The sequence below is a fragment of the Ctenocephalides felis genome, unplaced genomic scaffold (genome assembly GCF_003426905.1).
Source record: "Ctenocephalides felis isolate EL2017-DRISC unplaced genomic scaffold, ASM342690v1 CF-g0.4_SCAFFOLD_01492, whole genome shotgun sequence".
Lineage (NCBI taxonomy): Eukaryota > Metazoa > Arthropoda > Insecta > Siphonaptera > Pulicidae > Ctenocephalides > Ctenocephalides felis.
Window position 1 is genome coordinate 10079550 of NW_020537646.1, and position 26857 is coordinate 10106406.

A 26857-nucleotide genomic window follows, 5' to 3' on the forward strand; every position below is an offset into this window, starting at 1 on the left:
TTCGGCATGAAAATATCAATATATATATCATAAAAGCATCGAGATATTTGATGGTAATATTTTAATATTAATTAATAATTACTAATATTATTAATAATTACTAAAAATTATCATTTGACAATTTGTATTAATTTACACGATTTCACTATATTAAAATAAGGTCATGCAAATCTTTAATTTGGAACAGAATGAGTATTCAATAATGAAACATAGTATGTAACATTATACAATTTTAATTACATTTCTACATTTAAATGCATTTTATGTGCATATATCAATTTGCATTCGAATGTGATAAAATGCAATTATACACGTGTGGAATTACCAATTAGTAATATTGATACTACAAATATTAATTTAATATTAGAAAATGAGTCTCTATGTCACTATTCAACAATGAATTTAAATTTATTAATGAAAATTAGATGTGATAACTACTTTGTACATCACACTGATGATAAATTGCATTCAAATCAGTGAAAAAATAAATCAGTAAATTAAATTAATATTTTTAAATCATTTTTAATAAATTCCTTATAAATTCTGAAAAATAATACAAGTTTCAAATATTTTTAATAATACATATAAATGATTTTACTTTGAACTTGTTTATTATCTTCTAACTCCATTTTTAAATATTATTGTAAATACATTGAATTGGATTACGCCTTTTTAATATTGGTAATGGGAACGATGAAAATTCATATTAAATTCTTTGGAAGTGTTCATATATAACAGAGAAAATATTATGTTTCCTGATAGAGGAAATATTATATTTTCTAGTATAGCAAGCAAATAGATTATTTACAATATTTCTGGATATACTGCCAACACACCAGACGAAAGCTACTCAAAAATTAAAACCCATATATAACGGAAGCATATTCTGGTGCAAAATATATTTCTTTATTTTTCTATTTTTTATTTTGGTTTTCTCTAGGTAATAGAGAAATTTATACGAACATGCAACGATAAATTTAAATTTTAGATGGAAAAATGTACTTGTTCATATTAATCTATAAGGTAAAAATTAATATAATAAATATAATAGCAAAGGTATCCACACGTCATTGATTTTTTAAAGCTCACTATGCAGATCTTTTTTATTTTTATCAATATATTATAAAAAAAAATCACGATGCTTAAATTGTGAATCAATATTGATTTTACAAAAATATAGCATTCTATAAAACTAAAATAAAAATCAAACGTGGAACTAAAATAGTGTTTTATTCCCTCAGTCGACACATTTCGTTAGAATTTTCAATAAGTGTCCCAAACTTTTAATTCGCGTGAGTACAACGAATTTCATTTAATTCCAAAACTGCTCCCATCTGCCAAATACAAAAGATTTCAGTTTTCTAAACGCTTATTACTTTCTTAAATAACTAATAATAAATGTTCATTAAAACTTTAGTCCGATGTAACTGCAGGCGTTGGATAAACTTTTGTTTGATCGAAACGCTCGATCTTGAGGTGAACTATAACATTTAATTATTTCAACTCAAAGAAAGAAGCAAGTGTTATTACATAACTTTGGAAAGAATGTGAGAAACGATCAAGAGATTGAAAATAATGGTCAAGGTTTTAATTTGCGATGGAGATAGCTTTAAACCACGTGCATTAGTAGAAAATTGATGAGAAATGTAACGAATTCTAGACTAATATAATTGATTGCAGTGGTCTATCGAGATAATTGAATTGGATTCTAAAAATGTGAATCTTATATCCTGGTAACTTAAATGAATGTTTGAAATATTAATTTTGTCAACAACTGTCTCATACATCTGCTAGAGAATCTATTTTCCAACCACACACTTCTTTCAGTTCTCTCTATTTTGTATACTAATATTGTTCGGACGTATTTTCGTTTTAATATATTGGCCATGAAAGTGACAACCTTCAGGGCATTAAGCTTTACTCGGAATGGTTGTTACCCCTGGTAGAGGAGGTAGCAAAGTGTTTTAATTAAACTAGTTGTTCACTTCTAAAAGTAAAAGTTCCGTAAAACAACATTTATAATAAATAACCAATATATATCTTCTTTCATTATAACTTAGTAACAAATCAGTGATTGTAATCAGAACTGCAACAAATACAAAATATACAAACAAATCAGAGTTTAATACAGTCCACAGCAACAAGGGTTAAATTATAACCCAACAAACTGAATTATCGAAGAAAAGTTTTAATAAATTTTTATACTACACATAATTACATTACATTTTGTTTATTTTAAAACGTAATATTAAAATGGCTAAACTTTTTCCTGGAGCCTAATAACATCTCTGAATGGCCATATAAAAATAACCATATATTGTGGCTAAAATATCGAAAAATAGTAAAACTACTTTTTTACCTCAATTCAATTATTACATGTCTACCATGTTTTAATAAACTTAAATAAATATTAATTTGTATTCCTGCTCTATACCACTGCACATTTTTGTGAATCGCATATTACGATCAATCAGATAGCTTTTAAAGCTTCATGAATAATTCAATTGATTCACGATACAAAGCTCATAAAACTCATACAGAAAACAAATAATATAGGATAATCCACAAAATAATGATGCAAACATGAAAAAGATGACATTAAATGTATCATTTCTGTAATATAGGATTATCCACCTACAATGATCATCTGATATAGCTAAATCAAAATGAAAAGTAAGATATTCATATAAATAATTGAGCGACAACGAATATGCTTTTTCTTCATATATTTGATCAGAAACCAGAAGAGTTCTATGAGTTCTCGTGATTAATATTTTCTTTAGCTACGTCACTAGAATGCAACCCAATGGTCGGCATATCTTTATTTGGTATATTAAATTCTCTAATATGAAGGATTATTAGTAGCAATGCCGAAGAAAGATAATTTTCACTTGAACATATTTTCAAATGATTTATGCTTAACATGATTTTCATTTTTTATATTAGTGAACTAGTTAGTAAAATTATGTACCTACTTTCTAGAAAAATTATTATATTACATTTTGTCGCAATTATTGTATAATTTCCTTTGTTACAGTTCAATGAGGCCATAATTTATTTAGTGAAATTACATCTGAATATACACATAAATGCAATGCAGTAATTTCAAAATAAAGTTCACTTTGTATAATTTGTTAAACGATATAATTTTGTTTCTGCAGCATTTAAAGGGCTCACATGATGAAAGTTCATTATTATAATTTGAAATAGGATATCGTTTACAACAATTTCTATAAAGTTCTCTATTTAGTGCAGAGTTAATACAATGCAGTATGCAAAAGCAAGCCGGTTTGGAGTTAGGTGCAACTCACATCGAGTTCACAATTAGTTTTCAAGAAGTTGCCTAGATCATCTGAAGCGATGAAATATTTGATAAAGTAGATTATCTTACTAGTAGAATATTATTTTCGCATTTAGTAATTCATTACATTAATATGGAGTGCTATATTAATGCAATGTTAAGTGCCTCGATCTGACTTGGACCACAAATCAGGCGCTGCTTACAACCTGATATCAAAAGTGACATTCGTTTATAAGGGGAATTTATCTACATATACGTATATAAAAATAAGTCGGGTTTTCCTTCCTGACGATATAACTCCAGAACGCACGTACCGTTTTCGATAATTTTGCATTCGTTGGAATGGTCTCGGGCTCCGCAAGTTTGTAGTTAAGAAAATTAGTGGTGCGTGGTATCGTGCCCCAATGCAAATTGCTGCAACTTCACGCACCGTAATTAAAAATTCGAGTAATGACATTAGTGAGAATTATCAGAATTATGCCTGGTTAAGTCAACGAGCAATTCCTGCCGCAAAGAATAATGATGTACACGCACTGAATTTCACCATTCAATCAAAAATTGCTGGCGATTTGGTGACATACCAATAGTTCCGACTGGTCTTCCGTTTGACTTCAAACGATTGTAATTTCCAGTTTGCCTTGCGTTCGCAATAACAAGTCGCAAGGTCAATCGCTTAGTGTTTGTGGGATAAACTTCAAATAAATTATCTTGAAAATCATTGTTTTTCACATGGGCAGTTATACGTTGCCTGTTCACGAGTTGGAAAACCATCCGCTTTGTTTGTGTTAACGTCAGACCAAAAAACAAAAAATGTGGTTTACTAATGAGCACTTCAATGAAACGGTTAATTTGCGGATTCACTTTCATTTACTTAGAGAAGTTCAACTAGAAAACACTTCATTTTTGTAACCGAAATTCATTACTGTTGTGTAATAATATCAAATTTTCTTTTTTAAATATAAAAAAAAAAACAAAAAATTTCTTCATCTTTCTCACGAAACTATCTGGTGGCGAAACAGAGTTCGTCGGGTTTGCTAGTATATATATATATATATATATATATTAATTGTTTAATATGAACAAAACAGCACTCAGATTTGTACCAACAATTTAACATTCAAAAATAAAAATTACAATAACATACAAAAACTAAATAACAGTCTATTGATCCTTCAGAATAAAATTTTGAAATATGAAATTGCGGACAGTGCAAAAGAAATCAATCGATTAAATAATAATTTAATAATATCCAAACGTGTGACACAGGACTCATCAAATCTGAGTGCTGTTTTGTTCATATTAAACAATTAATATTCGTTCCACTCATATCATAAAATTCTATAATATATATATATATATACATATATACTGACGACTTTGATGTCATTCATAAAATTTTCAATTACCACATTTCTAAAAAATATCTTATTGCCAAGGTCGCCAAATCGCTTAATGTATTTTGACATTGAATTTTATTGGTAATAAAATAATGATGTGCTGGCATTTGAAAGCAAGTAAGGTATTTATTGTATTATAAAATATGATATCAATGGAATGGAAATTTGTGGAAATTCGATACTTTTGTACACATCGTTCATATCGATGAGTTATTATGTCTATAAGTACGAAATACGAATTTTCTCATCCATAATTTTCAGAAAAGCGAGGAATATCAAATTTCTAAAAAATAGTTTCAGAACTGATATTTTGCGAGATTGATTTGAACTACTTTATCAGTGTAATGTCAACTATCGAAATTTTCCATAATAGAACAATAAAATCCAGAGTATGATATTAGACTGCCTAACCCGGCTGTGTTCAAATGTATTTTTTTCTTTATATTGTCTTTTAATAATTATACAAAAATAAGTACTTCAAGTACATAAATAAATACAAACATTTAGTATATTTCATAAATATCAGTTCATAAATGCTGTTAAAGTATTTTGTTGAAGTCAACAAGATCTTAGGGAAGAGTAAATAAAACTTCAATAACTAAAGTTCCATTAGAAAACGATGCAGTAAACATTTCCTGTATAAATAATTAAGAAGTAAATATTTTAAATTAGTATAAATTTTAATTGGTAATATTTGAATATTTTAACATAATTTATTTAATAATTATTTTTGTAGTACGATAGCATTATACTTGTTAAAATTGTTTTGTATATAAAACAAAATATTTTCATTTTTAATTATTCTGTATAAAAACCACGAACAAAAGATAATGAACATATCGTTTGAAAATGCAACAAAAGGTGCGTAGAATTCAAACAAAGTACATGAGCAAAACTTTACGGAAAGTGCATATTTACAATTTTACTTCATTAATATGGAATTAGAAGCGCGCAATGGGATTATCCTGGAAAACTTTGCCGGACATATGTCGTTAAAAGAAGAGCTGATTAATAATTAAAATATTTGAAATATTCCTAAAAATTACATTAGGTCTGATGAAGTAAAAACATGGAAAAGAATTATTTAACAAATATAATGCAAATACTAATGGATTTCTTTTAGGATTATTTAATATATATTTTTATTATATTTGTACGCAATGAAATTATTGTAACAAACTTTGTCGGACATATGCAGTTAACAGGACGGTCGGTTAATGTTTAAAATTTTTATAAAATCCACGTTAGATCCGGTAAAATGAAAAATGTATCAAATAAACTAAAATAAAAACGATTGTGCCAGGGTATGGTTGTGAAAGTCGTTATAACATCCAAAGACTCTACTGATTTCAACATACAGTCCAAAGGGAGAAAGATATAGTATGTTGGTGCCCAACATGCCCCCATTGCATTCAGTCTGCCCCTACATTAACATGATCTGCATAGTGCATTGCTTTTTAAGAGTCAAAAAAAGGTTTAATGTTCCATGTCTATTAATAATTATTTTTTCTTGTACAGATAAAATAAATAAACATTTTTTACAAGTTTGCGTAAAAATATATTTTGAAAACTGTTTATACGAATGATTATAATAACAATTTTATATCTTATTATTAATTATTTTTTATAATTTTGTTCTAAGCCTTTCGTCTAACCGGGAGTTTATAATATTCTAGTGGACAGGCGGTTTAGTTGACCCGCTTGGCTTCATTACGAATTAAACGATCCCTTGCAAGACTTCAAGCAAACAACTATATAAAGGTATTATTGTATTGATGCATTTCATTAACCCACTTTGTGAAGAATTCCTTGAAACCATTCGACAATTAAATGACATAATTTATTGACATGCACGTAATACAAATGCATAGATAATTACGAGCATAAAATTTCAGGAAAACAAAGTAAATAAACATTTACTCGCGCTAAAAATAATACCCAGATAATAGTCTGTATTTAAAATTAAATTAAGTAGCTGAAAGTCATTTAAATTCACACTGTTTTGTTCTAAATTTACTTTAATCTTATAAATAATAATTAATATTTTCTGGATAAAGTAAGCATATAGTGATAGAAGGTACTCATTACCGCACCTATAACTTTAGAACTTTGCAAATGTATTTATTGCATTCTACGTATTTTTTTTCAAATTAGCCACATTAACATTTATTGTTGATGACTATTTTTATTTTTATCCATATATCCATGATTAACTAAATGAATCTACATCAATGTTATGAACTTTCGAGATTCACTTTTTACTTGTCCATACTAAGGTTCTACACATGTCTATAGTATTCTATAGTAAATCGATATTTATATTAAATTTTGTAATCATCTTGGTTTGTATTATTATCGGTTATGACTTTTATATTCATATCATAAATAGTTTTCAATAGCTAGTTTCTATAGCTTCATCAAATCTCGCATTTATACGCTATAAAATAACTTATTATCGTTTCGAATAATATTTTTCATATGGAAAGATAATAAATGAAATCACATAAAGTGACATAATCTTATGATGTATAGAAATATTATATATTTCTTATCAATTGAAAAATATTATACAGAAGAAAATCATAAGTGATTCTCCAAATTATAACCAATTTTCAAATAAAGCTTGATTTATAGAATTTTCAAATATTATTATTTTTATTCAACAAACTTATTTTTTTGGTGGACGCTGTTAATATATCGCATTGAAATCATTTTGGTAACATCAAGCAAAAATGACAAATATATTTCAGAATAACACTATATATTATATTCCTATAAAACATTCATATTACTTTAAGTGCCCTATACATGTCATTTCGAAGTATGACAATAAATGGTCCACTACCCCCACTATAAATTGGCAACAGCTACTATAAATGGTCATTTCCACAGTTATCACAAATTCGAAACAAGTGTTAATATTGATGTTTTGGTAGCATCAAGAAAAATGACAAATATATTTCAGAATAACATTATATATTATAATCCTATAAAACATTCATATTACTTTAAGTGCCCTATACATGTCATTTCGAAGTATGACATAAATGGTCCACTACCCTTCGCTAATAAATTGGCAACAGCTACTATAAATGGTCATTTCCACAGTTATTACAAATTCGAAACAAGTGTTAATATTGTGTTTTGGTAGCATCAAGAAAATGACAAATATATTTCAGAATAATATTACATATCATATTCCTATAAAACATTCATGTTACTTTAGGTGTCCTATATATGTTACTTTAAGTTATCACATGCTCCACTACCCTTTGCTATTAAATTCGCAATAACCACTACAAATGGTCAATTCCCCAGTTATCACAAATTCGAAACAAGTGTTAATATTAATGTTTTAGTAGCATTAAGAAAAATGACAATTTATTTCAAACTAATTTTTATGTTATGCTACTTTAAGTGCCCTATATATGTTACTTTAAGTTATCAGATGCTCCACTACCCTACGCTATTAAATTCGCAATAGCTACTACAAATGGTCAATTCCCCAGTTATAACAAATTCGAAACAAGTGTCGATGGTTGTAAATGCTGAACTGTTATTTGAAATAACATTTGCTCATCCAAGTTCCATCGTTTAGTTCTCAACTGTTATTTTTAACCACCGCAATGAAACCGCCCGCGCGTTCATTTATTATTTTTTCTCCGCCTTCCTCTGACACTGTCGTTGACATCATGTTGCGTGTTGGGAAAAAAGCGAAATGATGATCATCAGCGCGTTATCGGGCGTGCCTTGATGTTTTTATCTGCCAAAAGCGGGGCTTTTACTTGTGATATTTCAGATTAATAATTTCACTCAAAAAATACACAGACATTTCGAAGATATTTCATTCAGAGAAAAATGTTGCGTATTTATTTGAAGACATTGTGACCTAACGTGGTTTGGATTATCCGATTTGGATAAAATATTACGTTTTGTATCATAATATTATTTAACGATGAACAAACAATCAGGGATAATATTCGAAGTTATATTTATAATTGAACTAATTACAGCAAAACAATTTTTTATATTATTTTTGAACATCGAGCAAAACTTAAGAGTCTTATGAGCTGTTGAGATAAATTTCTTACAAACTACGTTTGTTTTTGTAAATGACAACCCAACAGTTGTCTCATTCCTATGGGATAATTTTTATTAATACAATTATTTTGATAGTGATTTATTACTTATCACATGATTTTTTCCACTTGGAAACATATTGCTATTTAAATTTTTAAGATCTTAAGCTCTAGCTCCTTACCTATGAGCGAGTAAAAAATTACGACTAATACAATATAAAATAAATCAAAATTTTTGAAAAGATAAATATATTAAAAGCTATAATTTTTCGCAAAAAATCAAAAATGAAACTTTGGATGCTTTTAAATTCAAAAACAATACAAAAGAATAAAAATAAATTGTACTTTTGAGGTAAATAATTTTTAAGGACATTCATGAAATTGGAGTCTCCAACACTATTAGATTCTTTCCTGAATCGAGTTGGAGTTTAACCCAGCAAATCCAAATAAACAACTATATGATATGTATACATACGGATAATGTGAATAAATCCAAATATTTCTAATGTAAGTGGTTTTACTTCAACCACTAATGAAATATTGCAACTTTCTCCACTTACAATATGAAAAAGAATTCCTATATAGCAAGTATAATATCACATAACCATTAAGATATATGCATTACTTACATACATATCTAAATATATGTATATACATCCTATATATATATATATATATTATATATCTATATATATATATATATATATATATTATATCCGCAATATGTAGTGTGCAAGCAGTATATATCCAGGGCAAACAAACTCTGCCACATATATCACATTACTTGTGAAAGGTCTCTGGTTCATATTAGATTCTTGTTGGAGAAGATCACTCCTTCGCCTCTTGAGGTTTGGTGTCATATGATCATGGACTTTGTGCAAAATGCTACGATTCCGAGACGCAAAAAATTTCATATGTGACGTATTCGCAGAATGCCATTCAATTGAACACATACAATATTTGAAGAATGTCCTTTGATATATGATTGATTGTGGTTTTTGAAGGATAAAAAATGCGAATCGAATTACTGGAAATAGGGGACCAGATAGTAATTATGGTAGTGATGTGATTTGTAGTAAATAGATTAAATTCTTTTCAGTCGATCGCTATGTGTTATATGACATCCGTTTGTACTTCTATTTTGCAATACAAAATAAAATATTATTTCTTTGAGAATATCTTCAAATGAGATGTACATTTATAGTAGTATAGTCTACGCCAATAAATCTTCAGACACCTATTGCTTGTTTATGAGAATATATATTTAAAAGTTATCTTAATTATCAAAATTAAATGATTTATCGACTTTGGCTACGAATCGATTACTGACCCATGAAAAGCTTATTAAAAGTATTTGATTAATGCCAATTAGTGATCCGACTTAATTTCGTCCAGACGCGCCTAAAATATACAATAGAATTCTTATATAATAGATCAGCAATTATAAAATCGTAAATTACAAATCCGTCTTAATTGATATACAAATAATACATGATAAAATAAATGAAAATAAATTGAAATATAGAACTTAGAGATTGTTGTAAATGTTCTATGTATATACATTTCTATATTCATATATGGATGTGTGTATGTATGTACAATATATCACAGTATTTTACTGCTGAAAATATGAATAAAATCATCGTTGCGTACCAAGATATCAAAGACAATCTCCCAAGTATGTATCCAGTGTGATTAATTCAAATCTGCTACAATTTATGGCACAGAAGACTTAAGTTACATGCTCCAAAGACGTTTGTCGGAGGAACAAACGCAGATTACATAGGATGCAATATACCAATGTCTTCCAACTACTAGATTTTATAATGAACATGGTGCATTATTCTACTGCAAATGCCAAAACTTTTCATTCGCTCAATTTAACACACAGAATAATATTGTATTAAGTGCAATTGCTTGCATAGAAGCTAGCATATTTTTTGGTTTATGTAGTTTTAATGACTGTTAATTGAGTTTCACCCGGCAAGTTTATTGTAATAATTATTCTTGTAGAAATTGTTGAAATATGAAATAATTTTGTTGCATTGGAGCAATATGTAATGGACCATAAGCTTAAAAATTAGTATCTGAATTCCTTTATAATTATATAATAAAAAGAAATAATATTTTTTCCAAAATTGTCGGACCAATTATGATAATTTCTTGACCTAAATTAATCATCTAGCAAATAAAGCAAACAAAGTATATATTCAATGATTTTTTGGCCAATTGATGGGAAATTGAATATTGTGAAATCGAATTTTTTCATTAAAACTACAAAATGGCGTATACATTTTTTAAATACACTACAATAGCACCATAGTCGGGACTATCTTATGTAGACCATTTATTTACAATCTATAAAATAACTAGCTGTAAGTGGAATTCTGTTTTAAGGCAATTAGGGCATCGTGCCTTAAGGCAAATTGCTGGAACTTCCCATTCCCATTAACATTTTTAAAAAAAATTACTTCGAAAAAATTAGATTTTTGAGAAACTATAAATTTGACAAAAAATTACTTTTTTTGGAAAAAAAAAATTGAAAAAAAAGAGCGGGGCTAGTTGAGCATAGGGGCAAGTTGAGCAATCGAAATATCTCAAAAACTATTCACCGTCCGTTTAAGCATTATATGGCGGAAAGATAGAGGTTTGGGAGAAATCCCGCGATCGCTAGTGGCCACTGGACAAATGAGTGAGGCTCACGGGCGTTTTGTTTATTTTGAGACCAAAAAGTAAAAACGTAATTCATCACTAGTTTTCGTCTGGTATAGTCAAATGTTATTTATTTTTAATCAGGTAAATGTTATTCTTCCATATAATTATAGTACATTTAATATGCACAGCGATTCTAGATATAATTCTTACGGTTTTTTTATAAACTCACTTTCATTTTGAAATTCCGAGTTGGGGTTAGTTGAGCATAGTTGCTAAACTTGTTCTGTCACTAAGAAAATTACCATCAACTTCCAGAAATTAATTATTATTTTCAAGATTTAAGCTAAGTCTATGAGTAATAATGATTTTAAACAAAAATACTGAACATAATGGTAAAATAATTCCAAAGATACGATAATGTTTTGTTGATACTTGAGATATACGAGGTTGATAGGTGGCTGGCTTCGTGCTCAATATGCAGAAATTTTAATTGTAGAAAGTTTTGTGAATTCTATAACTTAGTCTATGGATAGTTATAAATAAAAATAATGTAATTATTTGAATAATATTATAATTATTAAAAATAATGTAAGTGGTTAAAAATAAACAATAATTTTACCTTTTCAACTGATAATTTGGCACAATTAGAGAGACATTAATTCACTTGCTACCGTGTTGTAAAACGCATGTAAATACGATCCTGAATAATAGAACGCTACATAACAAATATTATCAATGAACATTGAATTAGTAAATAGAAGTGCGTGTGTAATTCTTTATTTAATTATCGCCGCGGACACGTAGCCGCTGCTGCCTGTGCTGCCGCTGCTCTTGTTGGGAACACGCGATTGTAAAGTTTGAACTCTCCGAGGAATAGCGACGAGTCCGCGTGTTTGCCCAGTCAATACACCGAGATATAGTTATGTTTACTGAACGTACTGATCAGCTAATAGAAACGACACGAAAGCAAACAACGTGCGAAAAATCTGCGCAACTTCAATCAAATGTCAACATCGTTATTAATATTGATTAAATTTACTCCAACTGTATTATATTTTTGTTCAAATAGACATTTTATGAGTAGAATATAAAACTCAAATATATAGGTTGGAACTTACAGGTGCCTACTAATATTTGTTTTCAATATAACACGAAAAGTACTCCCACCTATTGTAATGGGAGTTTATATATAATTCAGTGTTGGAGTATAAATGTTTTAAATCGTATTCTAAAAAATTTATTCAATGCCACATAAATACTGTATTGAAAAATATTGTAAATTTTACTGCTCATTTCTATACCTAAAATAAAAATGCTTATTTATCTCTTTTAATAATTAACTTTATAAAACATTATAACTATAGATAATATTAACTATATATATCCAGTCATCCATCAACCTCGCATATCTCGAAAACTGTTGCATGCACCGACTCAAAATTTTTGTCACAATTTTGGTAAAGTATAGTAATGATGTGTGCCAAGTTTCATTCGCAAAGTCCGCTTTTGAGAAGATACGATCTGTTTTAATATTAGTCATATATAAGTATTGAGCGCGGATCCACCAATCAACCTCGCATATCTCGAAAACTGTTGCATGCACCAACTCAAAATTTTTGTCACAATTTTAGTAAAGTATATTAATGATGTATGCCAAGTTTCATAAAATTCGCAATGTCCGCTTTTGAGAAAATACGATCTGTTTTAATATTTATTAGTCATATATTAGAATTGAGCGCGGAGCCAGCCTCTCATCAACCTCGCATATCTCGAAACCTGTTGCATGCACCAACTCAAAATTTTTGTCACAATTTTAGTAAAATATAATAATAATGTGTGCCAAGTTTTATAAAATTCGCAAAGTCCGCTTTTGAGAAGATACGATCTATTTTAATATTATAGTCATGTATTAGTATTGAGCGCGGAGCCAGCAACTCATCAACCTCGCATATCTCGAAACCTGTTGCATGCACCAACTCAAAATTTTTGTCACAATTTTAGTAAAATTTAATAATGATGTGTGCCAAGTATCATAACATTCGCAGAGTCCGCTTTTGAAAAGATACGATCTGTTTTAATATTTATTAGTCATATATGAGTATTGAGCGCGGAGCCAGCCACTCATCAACCTCGCATATCTCGAAACCCCTTGCATGCACCAACTCAAAACTTGTGTTACAATTTTGGTAAAGTATAATAATGATGTGTGCCAAGTTTCATAAAATTCGAGAAGTCCGCTTTTGAGAGGATACGATCTGTTTTAATATTAGTCATATATTTATTGAGCGCGGAGCCAGCCAATCATCAACCTCGCATATCTCGAAACCTGTTGCATGCACCAATTCAAAATTTTTGTCACAATTTTGGTAAAGTACAATAATGATGTGTGCCAAGTTTCATAAAATTCGCAAAGTCCGCTTTTGAGAAGATACGTTCTGTTTTAATATTAGTCATATATTAGTATTGAGTGCGGAGCCTCCGCTTTTGAGAATTGATTATAAACTCTATTGTTGAAAAACCTTCTTGAAAAAATGATTAGCTTTTGGAAATCATAGCTAAAATACTTTTTTTGTTAATTTTCATTATTGAATGTAAAACCATAATATTTAATATTAAAAATAAAATAAAAAAATATATTTATTATTAACTAGAAGTCAATATCTGAAATAAATTACCTAATAATTGTTCATATATCAATCATATGTATAAATATATACATTAAAAATTACATATTTCTTTTTCGAACTATTTGTCGTATAAAATACAATAATTTACATTAATAACTTAATCTTAAACTATTGTTATTTGATTTATTATATTGATTTATTAATCTAATGCATTTATAGTTAATTTCAACAATAGCGAATAAATAGTAATATTTGTGTATGAAAATGGAACATTAAAAATTGAAATGGTTTGCATGCAATTGAAGTGCATTAATAGTTGTTTATTAACCAGGGCCATAGAATTGAATCTCTAATATTCTCACATCGACTTTAAATCTCATATATATTTAGTTTTGTCAAAAATAAAAAACTACGAAATGTATCGTTGTTGAATATCCAATTATATAGTAAATCATATGTTTCAGTATAAAACTAAAAATAAATACCAAAAAATAGTTCATGATTCTTCTACAAATTATACTATCTAATACTCTGAATTATAGAACTCGCATATGAAGATAAGAATACTGTAATTTAGCAACTGGATTAAGGAACTATGTTTGTTTGAACCACTATATTTTTACAAAAAGGCCTATAATGATGGACGAGGCTCCACAATGTCTCTAACTCGGGAACAGATCTTTGATCTAGAGCCAAAGCCATTTGCAGACTCATATAATGTATATGTAAATATATACAAGCTAACGGAAATTTTTATATTTGGATGGAATATTCTAATTTAACCACATGTGAACACACTAATATTTGCATGATATTGTATGCATTGGAATATATTATTAAATAACCATTTTTGAAACCATTACTATTCATAATTATTTAATTTCCTTATACTATTTTGAACTTCTGAGGTTAATAATAAAGGAAAAATTGCACCGTACGAAATTTGGTTATTTTAACTTCCAACTACAGTATATCTATTACATTAAATTTATTTTGAAAAATGCTCCACCGGAACCTGCAATTATTTTATAGTTACCTCCTTGTGATTTAGTATCACGCACCGGCTGTTCTTACTAAATAAATCTTACATATGAAAAAGTTTTCCGTGTACTTTTTACATAATTCAACACCAACAAAAAGGTCATAAAGTTTTATTTACAAATATTTGAAAACATTACAAGATTGGAAATGTCAGGTGTCGGAAAACTTTTCATAATACTTTCATAACATAAAAAATACGAAAACTTTGATAAAAAATAGGTTGCATTGATTCGAGTGACATATGGTTTAACTTTTATGTGGTTTTGTATAAAGCTATGGGGTTTTAGAATTTTGTGGCAAAGGATTAAACATTTTATGGAATTTATAGCTATGGTATTTAGAAATTTATGGAAAGTATTGCTAAAATGGTATATTTTGATCAATATTCAAGCGTTCACAAAGTTTTGAACTTTTGCACAATATAATTAAATATAAGAGAAAGAAATATAATGTAAATTTAAATATCATTCTATAATTTTTTGTCGCAATTAATATTTTAATAATAAATAATTTTTATCCACATCTAAATTATTGTAAATAAGACATCGACAATAAAGCAATAATTTTACACGAAGAATTAATACCAGTAATTAAAATATCTTTATTGACTTCAATTTTCACAATAATTTATTACCTGTTTCATATTAGATGATCACAATATTCCATTCCGATCGCAAATTACTGTATTAATCTACACCACAATTAATACACCCTAAAACGAAGCAATCATCCCTATAATCGATCATTTTAAAGGTGCGGTAATGTATGTTATGAACATTAGTAAATAATATATTGCTCGAATTTCCAATTACCGCAGTATGTTAAACTGTCGAACTGGTAGAAGTTATTTCATTAGTTATCTTTCTGTCAAATGTCGGTAACATACCTTAGAATGGAATTTCGAGGACACTTCCTAAAGTCCAAATGAACAGTCACATACTATTCTACTTAACAGAACTGAAATATCTTTTTGAAAACACATTCAGACAGTGTGACAAATTCTAAAATAACTTCCTTTATTGGATGCACTGTCGAGACAATCCAAATACGTTTAGCGACTTCATGCGAGAAAATATAAAGTTAAAATTAAATGTCTCTTCACGGTTTTCTGTACACATCATATATATTATTATACAGTTGACATTTGAAAGTAATTTTGTAGTTATGTACCCGACAAGTAATTAACTAGTTGAAAGTGGCATTTAGCCTGCATGAACTTTCAAAAATGTATGATAATTGACTTAATTGGCCGAATTTGAGATTTAGATATTTAGATAAAATTACTATTTATTTGGAAAATAAAGTTATCAATATCAATTTGAATTTTTAAAATCGATTCAGAATTGCGGATTAAAACGTGGACAAAAAAAAATCACCTTTCTGCTATTTACAAAGAAACGCCTCGGCCGATCGTCGTGCAAAACTGATAAACTCTAGTCGTCATCGAGATGCACCGAATGACTTTTAAACTTTTGAAATCGGTGCAGCCCTTTTTGAGAAACGTCTATTTACTGTGAAAAATCTGTTCACGCATACGGACACACATACTTTTTCTAAATTTGGTCTCATTCGATTCAGAATGACTTGAAACGTCGAGGAAACATAAAATTAGCAATTCGAATCGAAAACATACACTTCTCCTACGGGAAGTTAAAAATATATAAAGTTTATCTAAATTATATTATATAGTCTTAGATGGTCTTAGTTCCAATTGTGTAATATAGCTTGTGTTTAGTTTTTTTTAAAAAATATTCAAAATCATTAATTTAAATGATGAATTCTAGTTTTGTGCATCGACGAGTTTTTATATATATATCACATTTATAACCAGAATATTATTATATTAATTACACACTTCAATAAATTTTTATCCAATGGTATTACAAAATGGGTTATAATAATTTTCTTATAAAAGCAAATAAAACGCACGTTTCTGATATATGTGAAGCTTAACAAAAAAGCGCAAATAATTTTAATTAAACCATAATATTACAGCTTATATAATATGTATATCATAAACTTCGAAATATTCACTTACCCGATTAAAACATAAATTCCCATATCAAGGTACAGTAATAATATTTTAGTGCTTTTAATTAATAACCGCAGTATTAATTAATAGATGTATAAGGAATTTAAAACCTGATTCAGAAACTTTTATATAATTTAACTATATTTATTTATTTAGAATATGAATTTGTGTGAATATAAATTAATATAAAAATATAATTTTGCTAATGCATTATTAGTTTTACGGAAGTAGAAAAAGTGAAGTAAAATATAATAAGATATTGTTTATATAGATATCGATAATTTATGCAGCTCTATTTTATTGATTCGTAATTGTAGAATTTTTAGAATTTAAAGTCACAAGTATAGAAAATACATATTTCTATATCAAATTTTTCTCATAAATAACAATGTTAAAATTGGCTTCCTAGAAAATATTTCGCGTGTACAAGAATATTTGAATTCTTTGTTCAGAGCCTATTTATGACAATTTCTTCCTGAGATTTTATTACATCGAAAAGAACAAATGAATAAGCATTTCGTAGCTACATTATACCTTACAACAATGACGTTCATTTAAGTCAAGTCATTTCCAGTCGGAAAAAGAATTTCATCTGTTAGGAAACAATGCGAAGTCATAAGACATCGTAGAAAAAAAAGATTCCTGGGCATTTACAGAAAATCGATGATGTAATAGACTAAAGAGCTTCATCTTGGTCATTATGAAATAGTTCATCATAATAGAAAAAAAAACAATATATTTAAGTGTCTATCAAACAAAATATAATTTTTACATTATTCCTGATATTCCCAAATTCTTGATTATTCTGTGTATCATGTAATCAATAAATTAAGTAAGATGATAGTGTATATTTGCCATGTAATCCTAGATAACATACGACGTTGCAGAAGGGATTTTAGGTACAAAGCGAATCCAGAACTAACTATAAGATAAAGGAAGCTTTAAACAGTATATGCCAATTAAAACTTATTAATGAAGCATAAATGAGATATTTGGTTAAAAGGCTTTGAGAAATATTTAAACTCATTCATGTTCATTTCATATTATGATGTCTATCATCATCAACTGTCTTCAGTCTTTGTAATATTTCCCATTTTAATGCACCAAAACGAGAAAAAATGAATTTTCGGTATAAAAAAATAATTTAAAGAATACATATTAATAAATATGTAGATTAAATTTTCATTGTTTTTTAAGGTTAACGTGGATGATATATAATAACTCATATCTGAATCCAGCAACTTTATAGCCTCTAACTTCCACCAAACAAACCACTATTTTTTCATAAGAGTTGTATTATTTAAATTACACGACATTTACAAAAATACACCTCTAGCCCACGATGAAATATTTCGAAATTTGTTCTAATTTCCGCTCGCGTTCACATTAATATCTTGCATGCCATGAAATAAATGCTCATAATCTGATATCGCTGTGGCATGCCATAAAATAAAGAAAAATATTTTCCAGTCTGGACAAACAACTATGAGCAAATGTGCCATAAAGGAAAAGCAACTTTCAACGAGCAAATAAAAATAACAAAGATGTATTAGAATTCCACTGTATATAAAATTTTACTATTTTGTACAGCCAGATAGAATTAAAAAAGATACATACGTATAAATAAATTTTTGCGGAGCACGAGTATTTGATTTAATGTGCATACCTGACAGAAGTTTTAATGCTGTATAGCTATTGAGTAATCTTTATTAGAAACACATTATCTTTTAAGACTGTTATATGGTTACCCGATTGCCTATAATAAATAAATTAGGATCGAAGCCAAATTCCAGTCATTACTTTTTATTTAGCTAACTAAATTTAGTTTCTACGATACGTGTGATAATCAAGACCTAATACAATTTTATAGTTTTAATTAAATTTCTTTTGAACTTTCAATACAAAAATATCTATCAATATTCAAAATTCCTTAATGGATATGAAAATTTAATCAAATTAGAACTTTGCAAATGATAATAAAAATTATTTATATTATATTACATAACAAGTTAAAATAGAACGAAGTGCTAGTTTGTGGAACAAAATTAATATTTTTTTGTGTAATATAAGTTCAAATGATGCTGAAGGATCATAGATTTTGTGATTAAATTTGCAACAAGAGCAAAATGATGTAATTGTAATTTTTTTAAATTAATTTATCAGATATATGAAAATATCTAAATATGAAAACGAAATTATTATACAATTAATTAATTAATAATATATATATATATATATATATATATATACTAGGGCGATCCTTAAAATGGTCATTTTCGAATTTCCTTTCAATCAATTCAATTGAATTCCAATTCAATCAAAGTTTGTATAGAAAGAGCATGAAAAAAAATTTGAAAATTTAAAAAAAATGTTTTAGGTATAACTTAGCGACAAATGAATGAGTTTTATTCATTCATTTGTTCGCCAAATCACACCTAAAAAACATTTTTAAAATTTTTGAAAAATTTTCCATGCTATTTCCATACGAAGTTTGATTGAATTGCGCTCTATCTAAACGTTAATATTGAGGGCTAACTTTCAGAGAATTGTTTTTTATCATTTAGAGCCCCTGGGAGTAAGGAAATTCGAAAATGACCATTTTAAGGACCACCCTAATATATACATATATATGTGTGTGTGTATTACGATGATATGCACAAGTTTCAACCGATCGTCAATACAAAACACTTATCGTAATGCATTTCACCTTAGGACACCTCTCGTTTACAATCACTCAAATATAATTGAAATATATCCTTCGAAGGAAAGTGGAGTCCCTGCGGAGCCCCAGGATCATGGTTTATATGCGTGGGACACCAATGTATCAAAATCGATGGAAAATACAGAAATATATTCTAATAACATCTACAACATAAAAATACTAAATGAAATTCAAAACAATAAAATATTTTTAAGAAATACTTAATCAGTAATACCGTTGGACAAATCTATTTCAAATCGTCGTCCAAAAATTTTGTTTACTATCATGAAATCAAAAATACTTTATCGCGACAAAACTTTTATCTATCTGTTCTGCTTTTGTGAAAGTTGTTTGACACAAATTGCCAAAATATCTCAAGGGTGTACTTCAGTAGATATCTCGCTTCAAGAATTCATGAATTGTAAAATTACGGCACACCCCAAAAATATACCCACCCTCTTGAAAGTAGTGTACAAATTTTACTATTATATGTTAATAACAAGAATATTTCCAACGAGTTCAAAAAATATACTAATAATTTCTTGCTACTTATTAAATTAGTTTTATATGTGTATTACAATCTATATTTTTAGATATATATTATTTGATAGAAAAATTTGATAAATTTACCTGCATTACATTTACATGCTTGGCTAGCAACAATTAGAAGGCTGAAACCCTAATGAATAAAAATTAAAAAATAAATTTGAGAGGTGAAAGAAAAAAACATACAAAAATTAAATACATGAGAGAACAAAACTCTTTTAGTGTAAACCTAGTCTCACTATTTTCCACATTGACAAAGAGCATTTACTGCTCACTGTCTCTACTGTGATTTACGATTAAATGAGTTGCAAGTCTGTCCGAACACTTTTAGAATAACTAACTAAAATGTGTTGTTTTCAGAGATAATAATTAGATATCATAATTAGAAAAAGTAAAAAATTATAATTAAAAAAATAGATTTTTTCATTATTACATAAAAGTGATGGTATAATAAAAGGTAATCTACTAAAAATAAAAAGTATGATAGTAGGTATTCTAGGAATGATGCTAAACCTTTACAATAATATTTTCTCTACATTATCTTAATCTTTGTCATAACAAGGAGTCAGAGTATAAAATTAAAGTCAGGAATCTTTGTGATAATATCTTACTTCAGTTTTGTTGAAAACAAACAGTTCATCCTTTCACCTTATTTATGAATATTTTATGTGATCGGATATCTGGCCCATGAGGTTTATTTAATCAGACGCCTGAAGCCGGGCAAAGGCCCAGACAATAATAAATCACGCCGTTCAATGATGTATGCTGGTGGTCCTGCAAGTGTGAGCGATCGTATTTTATGTATAATTAATATTGTCTAGAATTGGCTTTCAGACTATAAAATATTCTCAATCTGACGTCTGAATGTATGCAAGTATACATTTTTTATAAATTTTAGTCTCATATACGTTTAAGATTAATCAAATAATTTATCAAACGATTTTCTGCAATATTCCTAGAAGCGCTTACTTTATTATAAGTTTCATAAAATTTCATACAATATATAATTCGCAATACACAATAACTTAAACGCCGTATAAAACGGTGGAGACACCGAGTTTTGCATTACAACTTCCCAATGTATTCGCAAACAAAAGTAAGTACCTACCTACTCCTGCTATTCCGCAAACAATTATAAGTTACAAAGAACTTGGAGATATTTTGTCCCCAGGGGAGAGACCATCGAAAAAGTTCAAAAACAAAAATTCGCATCGCTTACATTTATGCTATTGTTGAAAATATAGAATTTAAGGAAAAATATATAACATAATTGAGATTGCCAAATTTAACACCTATAGATATATCAAATTAGTTTTTTCTTTACTACTTTTTTTAACTTTTGAATGAAACTTAATGCAATTGCTTATTTATTTATTTAATTGCTTGAACTCGCTAGTTAACATAATGCATATTAGTTATTTTATGTAAAACATTTGCAGCTGATCAAAGCTTTTAAATCAAAACCTCGTTATCTATTCTTCTAGAATTCGGTGCATAAAAACAATGGATAACTTTAATTAAAAGTAAATTTGAATGAATTTAACAGCTTTCTCATTTGTTTTAATATTCTTTGACCTTGTTTTTATAATTTTAGAAGAGACTGCACAACCCAATTGCTTACATTAAGCAAAGTTTCTGAAACATGAATAATATAAAACACATTAGGAAGCAAAGAACAAAGTGTGCAGATGAGAAAGTTTCACGAATTCGCTATTATTTCTTCTCTAGATATCTCTACTTATCGGAAACATCTCGAATGAGTTCCAACAGCATAAAATGCCTAACACCCGTGTCTAACTTTTGATGTTGTTATAGTTTGACAGTAATTTCGTAATTCGACTAATGTGGATGAGTTTAATGTAATTAGAGTTAAACAACCAAGAAAAAGAATTTTTAGATGTATTCGATTTAAACTTTGAAAATTTGGTCAGCATGATTTGGTCAACCCTCATCATTGGGAGAAATTCCATCATTCCGTCGTTGGTAAAATTAAATAATACATACAATTTTAATTTAAGGTTTCTCGTTTTGTTTTTATGAATATTTGAATACAACAAGAAATAATTAAAACAACATTTATGAAGAAATTTGGGGGCATAAATGATAACTTGGAATGAACAAATATAATTAAGCAAAATGAGGATGACGCCAAATTAACATTTGGTCGCATGGTTGTTATGTAAATAAAACAGCCAACAGTTTCCTAAAAATTCTTTCTAAAAATATGCTAATGTAATCAAAAATTTAATTCGAGATAATTACAAAAAATTAATTACGGAAGCCAGAATATTTTCACACCCACGTTTTTATAAAATACTTAAGGTATTTGACTTAAAACAATTATACAATATACTTTATGTGCAGCACGCGTTCTGAATTTGAATTTCGAGAAGCATTCTATATTTAATATGCTTTATGCGTTATTATTAGTATTAAATTCGAAACAATAAGTTTACTCGTCACGTCACTTACTAATTATCTTTAGAGATAACAGACACCAATAATAATATCACGTTCATATATACGTAAGGCAACGGGCAAAAGCTCGGAAGTCGGAGGATATTAAATCATAAAATCACATTACTTGTATTTAAGTGTATTAGGGAATTTATGTAGTAGATTCAGGAACAAATACATTGGGTTTGTATTAGAACTTCTTGTGTATGTGTAATGAACAGAATTCGAAGCGAAAATAACGAAACAAAAAGTCTTACGCGATGCAGGTGACTGCCTAAAGGTAGTGTTTGCCAATTATCCTTATTATTTTATTTAGGAAAGAAGAAAAAAGTTTTGACAGAAATATATGTGAATTGGTACGTTTATATTACCAAATAGTTCATTCAACAGTACACACAAATATTAAAATAATATTTAATAAAATAATCAGTTATTTTAGATTCATTGAACAAAAAACGAAATATATACCTCTTTCAAAGTAACTATTTCTTCATGAATAATTAATCAAAATCTTAGAATTCAAAAAAAGACTGAATGAAAAGTATTTAAAAAAAGATGTCTGCAACTATATATGACGATTTGTAATTTTGTTGAAAAACCAAATAAAATTAAATAAAATACATACAAGATAAAAAATAAGAAAATCATCACTGAGAATTTTTTGAACAAATATTCAATAGATGCAAAATATAGCTTATTAGTTAAAAAATGTTCAAAATCAGATAGTTTATAATGTAATTTCATTCTCAATAAATAACAATGCTTGCCAACAATTATAAAGGTAGAATAGACCTAGACCATCCTAACCAATTAACCATGTATATACCTAGAAGGCCAGCCGACCAGGTTTAAAAGAAAAATATCTGGAGACTTAGAATAGTATAACTAACTATAATACTGTCATTTTACTATATTTTATTGTTTTTTCCCTTTTGTTTTTAGTTTTTTTTTTATTATTCTTATATTTTAATTAGCTCTAGTAGTCAGCATTCTCTGCTTAATGTAATAATATAATATAAATTTTGCAGAATAAAATTGAATAAAAAAATTCACAATAATGGTAAAAATAACAAAAATTAGCACAAAAATATAAGAATCAAATTTTAATATTTTTGAATATAAAATCCCAAAAAATGTTAATTTTTATAAATAAAAATTTTCTGTCATTTGATCACAGCTGCAAGTTTCAGGATGTTGTTGCTAATTATAGCTTAAATAAATAAAATAACTGTAACGATTTTTATTAAATCTAATTTTTATGACGTAATTTTAATTTTTTATTTCATTTAGAAATAAAAAAAATCAGCACACAGCACAGCAAAAATATAAGATTTGAATTTCATTATTCCCATATAAAATGTGTTTGATAAATAAAAGTGTTTCCTATTATTTGATCACAGCTACAAGTTTCAAGAATTAGCTTTTAATTACAGCTTAAATAAATAAGCTCACATATAAAAAATACCTATCAAGTGACTATAATTATTATTAAAATACAATTGTAGATCTTTAAAATATTGTTTTAAGGTTTTGAGAAGCTTTCTAAAAAGTGTACAGATATGTAAAACGACCGAAATAAAATTTCTCGGAAACACTGCACAGAAAATGTCTGAAAGCAATTCACTTCCTTTTTACAGTAGAACGACATTCTGTAATATGTTGAGCATTCGAGCATTCACACGATGATTAAACTCGATATCGTATTGCAGATCAAAACGATCATAATGTAACTCATCTGATATGAAACGATACATCCATGAAAAACTGTGATTAGGATGATTCAATGGAAAAATATGTATTTTATCATATCGGTTATAAATATATGAAATCGAATAATCTACCGTCTGAGAGGATGCTTAAAAAACATTTTTCCTCGGCCACCACAGTACCTAAAGAAGTTGGGGATGTAATGCAAGATATGAAAGCACCCGAGGCTTAAAAAAACAAGCAGAGTCTGTGTTCGAGTAGTTTACACGACTGAACGTAATAGATGTACTGTGTTGATATTTATGTGTTTCTATATACCTACCAGGACGATGTTGTTTGAAAAACAAATTATATTTCTAGAGATTGCCTCACGCAGAATATAAATAGCACAAACCGATATTATATGAAAAATATGTCAGCATTTAGAGATATATTATATTACTCCATAAAAGTGGAACATACTGATAAATAGCGACGTTTTTTGTAAAATACTTTGATGATTTTTTGCTTGAAAAAAAACGATGTACCAAGAGGTAGGTATATGCGATAGAAATAATAATTTGAGTAGCCATATATTCATAAGCGTATTCTGCAATATATTGTCAATTCAATATTCAAACTATTAACGCTATATATTCGTTACATAATGGATTGCTTGTATTTATTCAATTCAGAAATATTTTAGAAAAAATGCCACAAAAATTATTATTTTTATATTTTTTAGTTAGTCCTGTTCTTTAGTTACACTATAAAACTTACTATAAAATTTCATATATATTGCTGATTTATATATGACAAAACCGTTTGTACCAAGAAATGCTGTTGACTAATTAAAATTTTCATTACATTTTATTTTCTTTATAAAAAAGAAGTTTCAACAATACTATTCCTTTTCTGTTTCTATTGATTATCATTAGTGATAAATGCTAAAACTTTGTATTGCATAGAATTCTAATTAGGTTTCCGTCGGAGAATAAGTATAATGTATAGCTTTGTGAAACATTGCCATGAGATCCGAGTGGACTTGATTACTCATTGAATTGATAGCAGAACATTTATTAATGGCTAATGATACTTGAGAGTTCTCATTAGAAACATAATACAGGATTCGCAAAGGCTAACTACCTGCGCTACAAGGATCCATTTCAGACCAAAAGACGGTTTTATTGAATGACAGCGTAAGAACATAAAATTAATGTCCTGTCTTACTAGTTGGAATAGGGCACATTTCACACGACTGACAGGAATGTAATCAAACCAAAATACATTAAACCGACGAGCATAGATAAAATTTGCTTCAAACTATAATAGCACATTTTAAACAATGCATATATTACACAGATAACACATAAAACCTATATTAACGTTGAACTTGTAATTATCGACTATACAGATTTGATGTACAAATGCATGCTCTATATTATTCGTTCTTATTGCATAGTAATGTACAATCACAATATACGCAGAGCCTGTCAATTTTTACTACCGACATTGAGAGAAGTCATAAACCTCATTCACATGGAAATAAAATACGAATGTATCTAGGATGCAGTTGGAAACCCAATGACAATTTGAACAAATATATCGTGCAAGAAAAACTAAATAAAACAGTATATATACAAATCAGACGTATATATATATGAATCAAATCACCATAAAAAGCTATAAATGACGCATTGAAGGTATTCCAAAAAAATTACATTTGAATATCCATAACTTTCAACATTCTTAATACAAGTTTGTATATTGCGATTTATTGTATCTCAAATCAAAATCATTTCTTTTACTCAAATGAATTTTGCTTTAAGTTTTCTTGTCCTTCAGACTTCTTGATGAGAGATTTTCATACACGATTTTTTATAATTGAAATATAATTCATGGCAGTAATGTATTCTGTGTGGTATCATCAGATGCCACATCAGATCTATAGATAAATAAATTAGAACATGTAGATATAATAAATTTATAAATAAATCAACAAACTCACGTGTATTATCAAATCCAGTGATAAAATCAGGACACGGTGCCATTGCACTTGAACCAGCAGGTGTATCTGGCCAACACAGCCAACCGTCAAATGTCCCATGACAATATGGTCCTGCAATAATAAGAGAATAGGGCTATTATTGGAATTATCGGACTGATTTAATATGCTTATTCTATAGTAAAATAATCCAAATTTATGATCACAATTTATATACCATTTTCGATTCGGCCTACATAGCTCGGTAATCTGATGCACTGTATTGGTGAAATATTATATCACATTTTATTTACTAATAGTACAAATAAATATCAAGTAGTTATACTAATT

The 26857-nt window shown here is 28.1% G+C and overlaps 1 protein-coding gene across 1 annotated transcript in view; it reads right to left on the reverse strand.

Moving 5' to 3' along the window:
- LOC113371693 (calcitonin gene-related peptide type 1 receptor-like) overlaps window positions 1-26857 on the reverse strand; it is a 196694-nt gene that overhangs the window by 91672 nt on the left and 78165 nt on the right. Inside the window, exon 3 of the mRNA XM_026612345.1 lies at window positions 26531-26641. Coding sequence (XP_026468130.1) covers window positions 26531-26641 — 111 coding nt within the window. The remainder of the gene's footprint in view (window positions 1-26530; window positions 26642-26857) is intronic.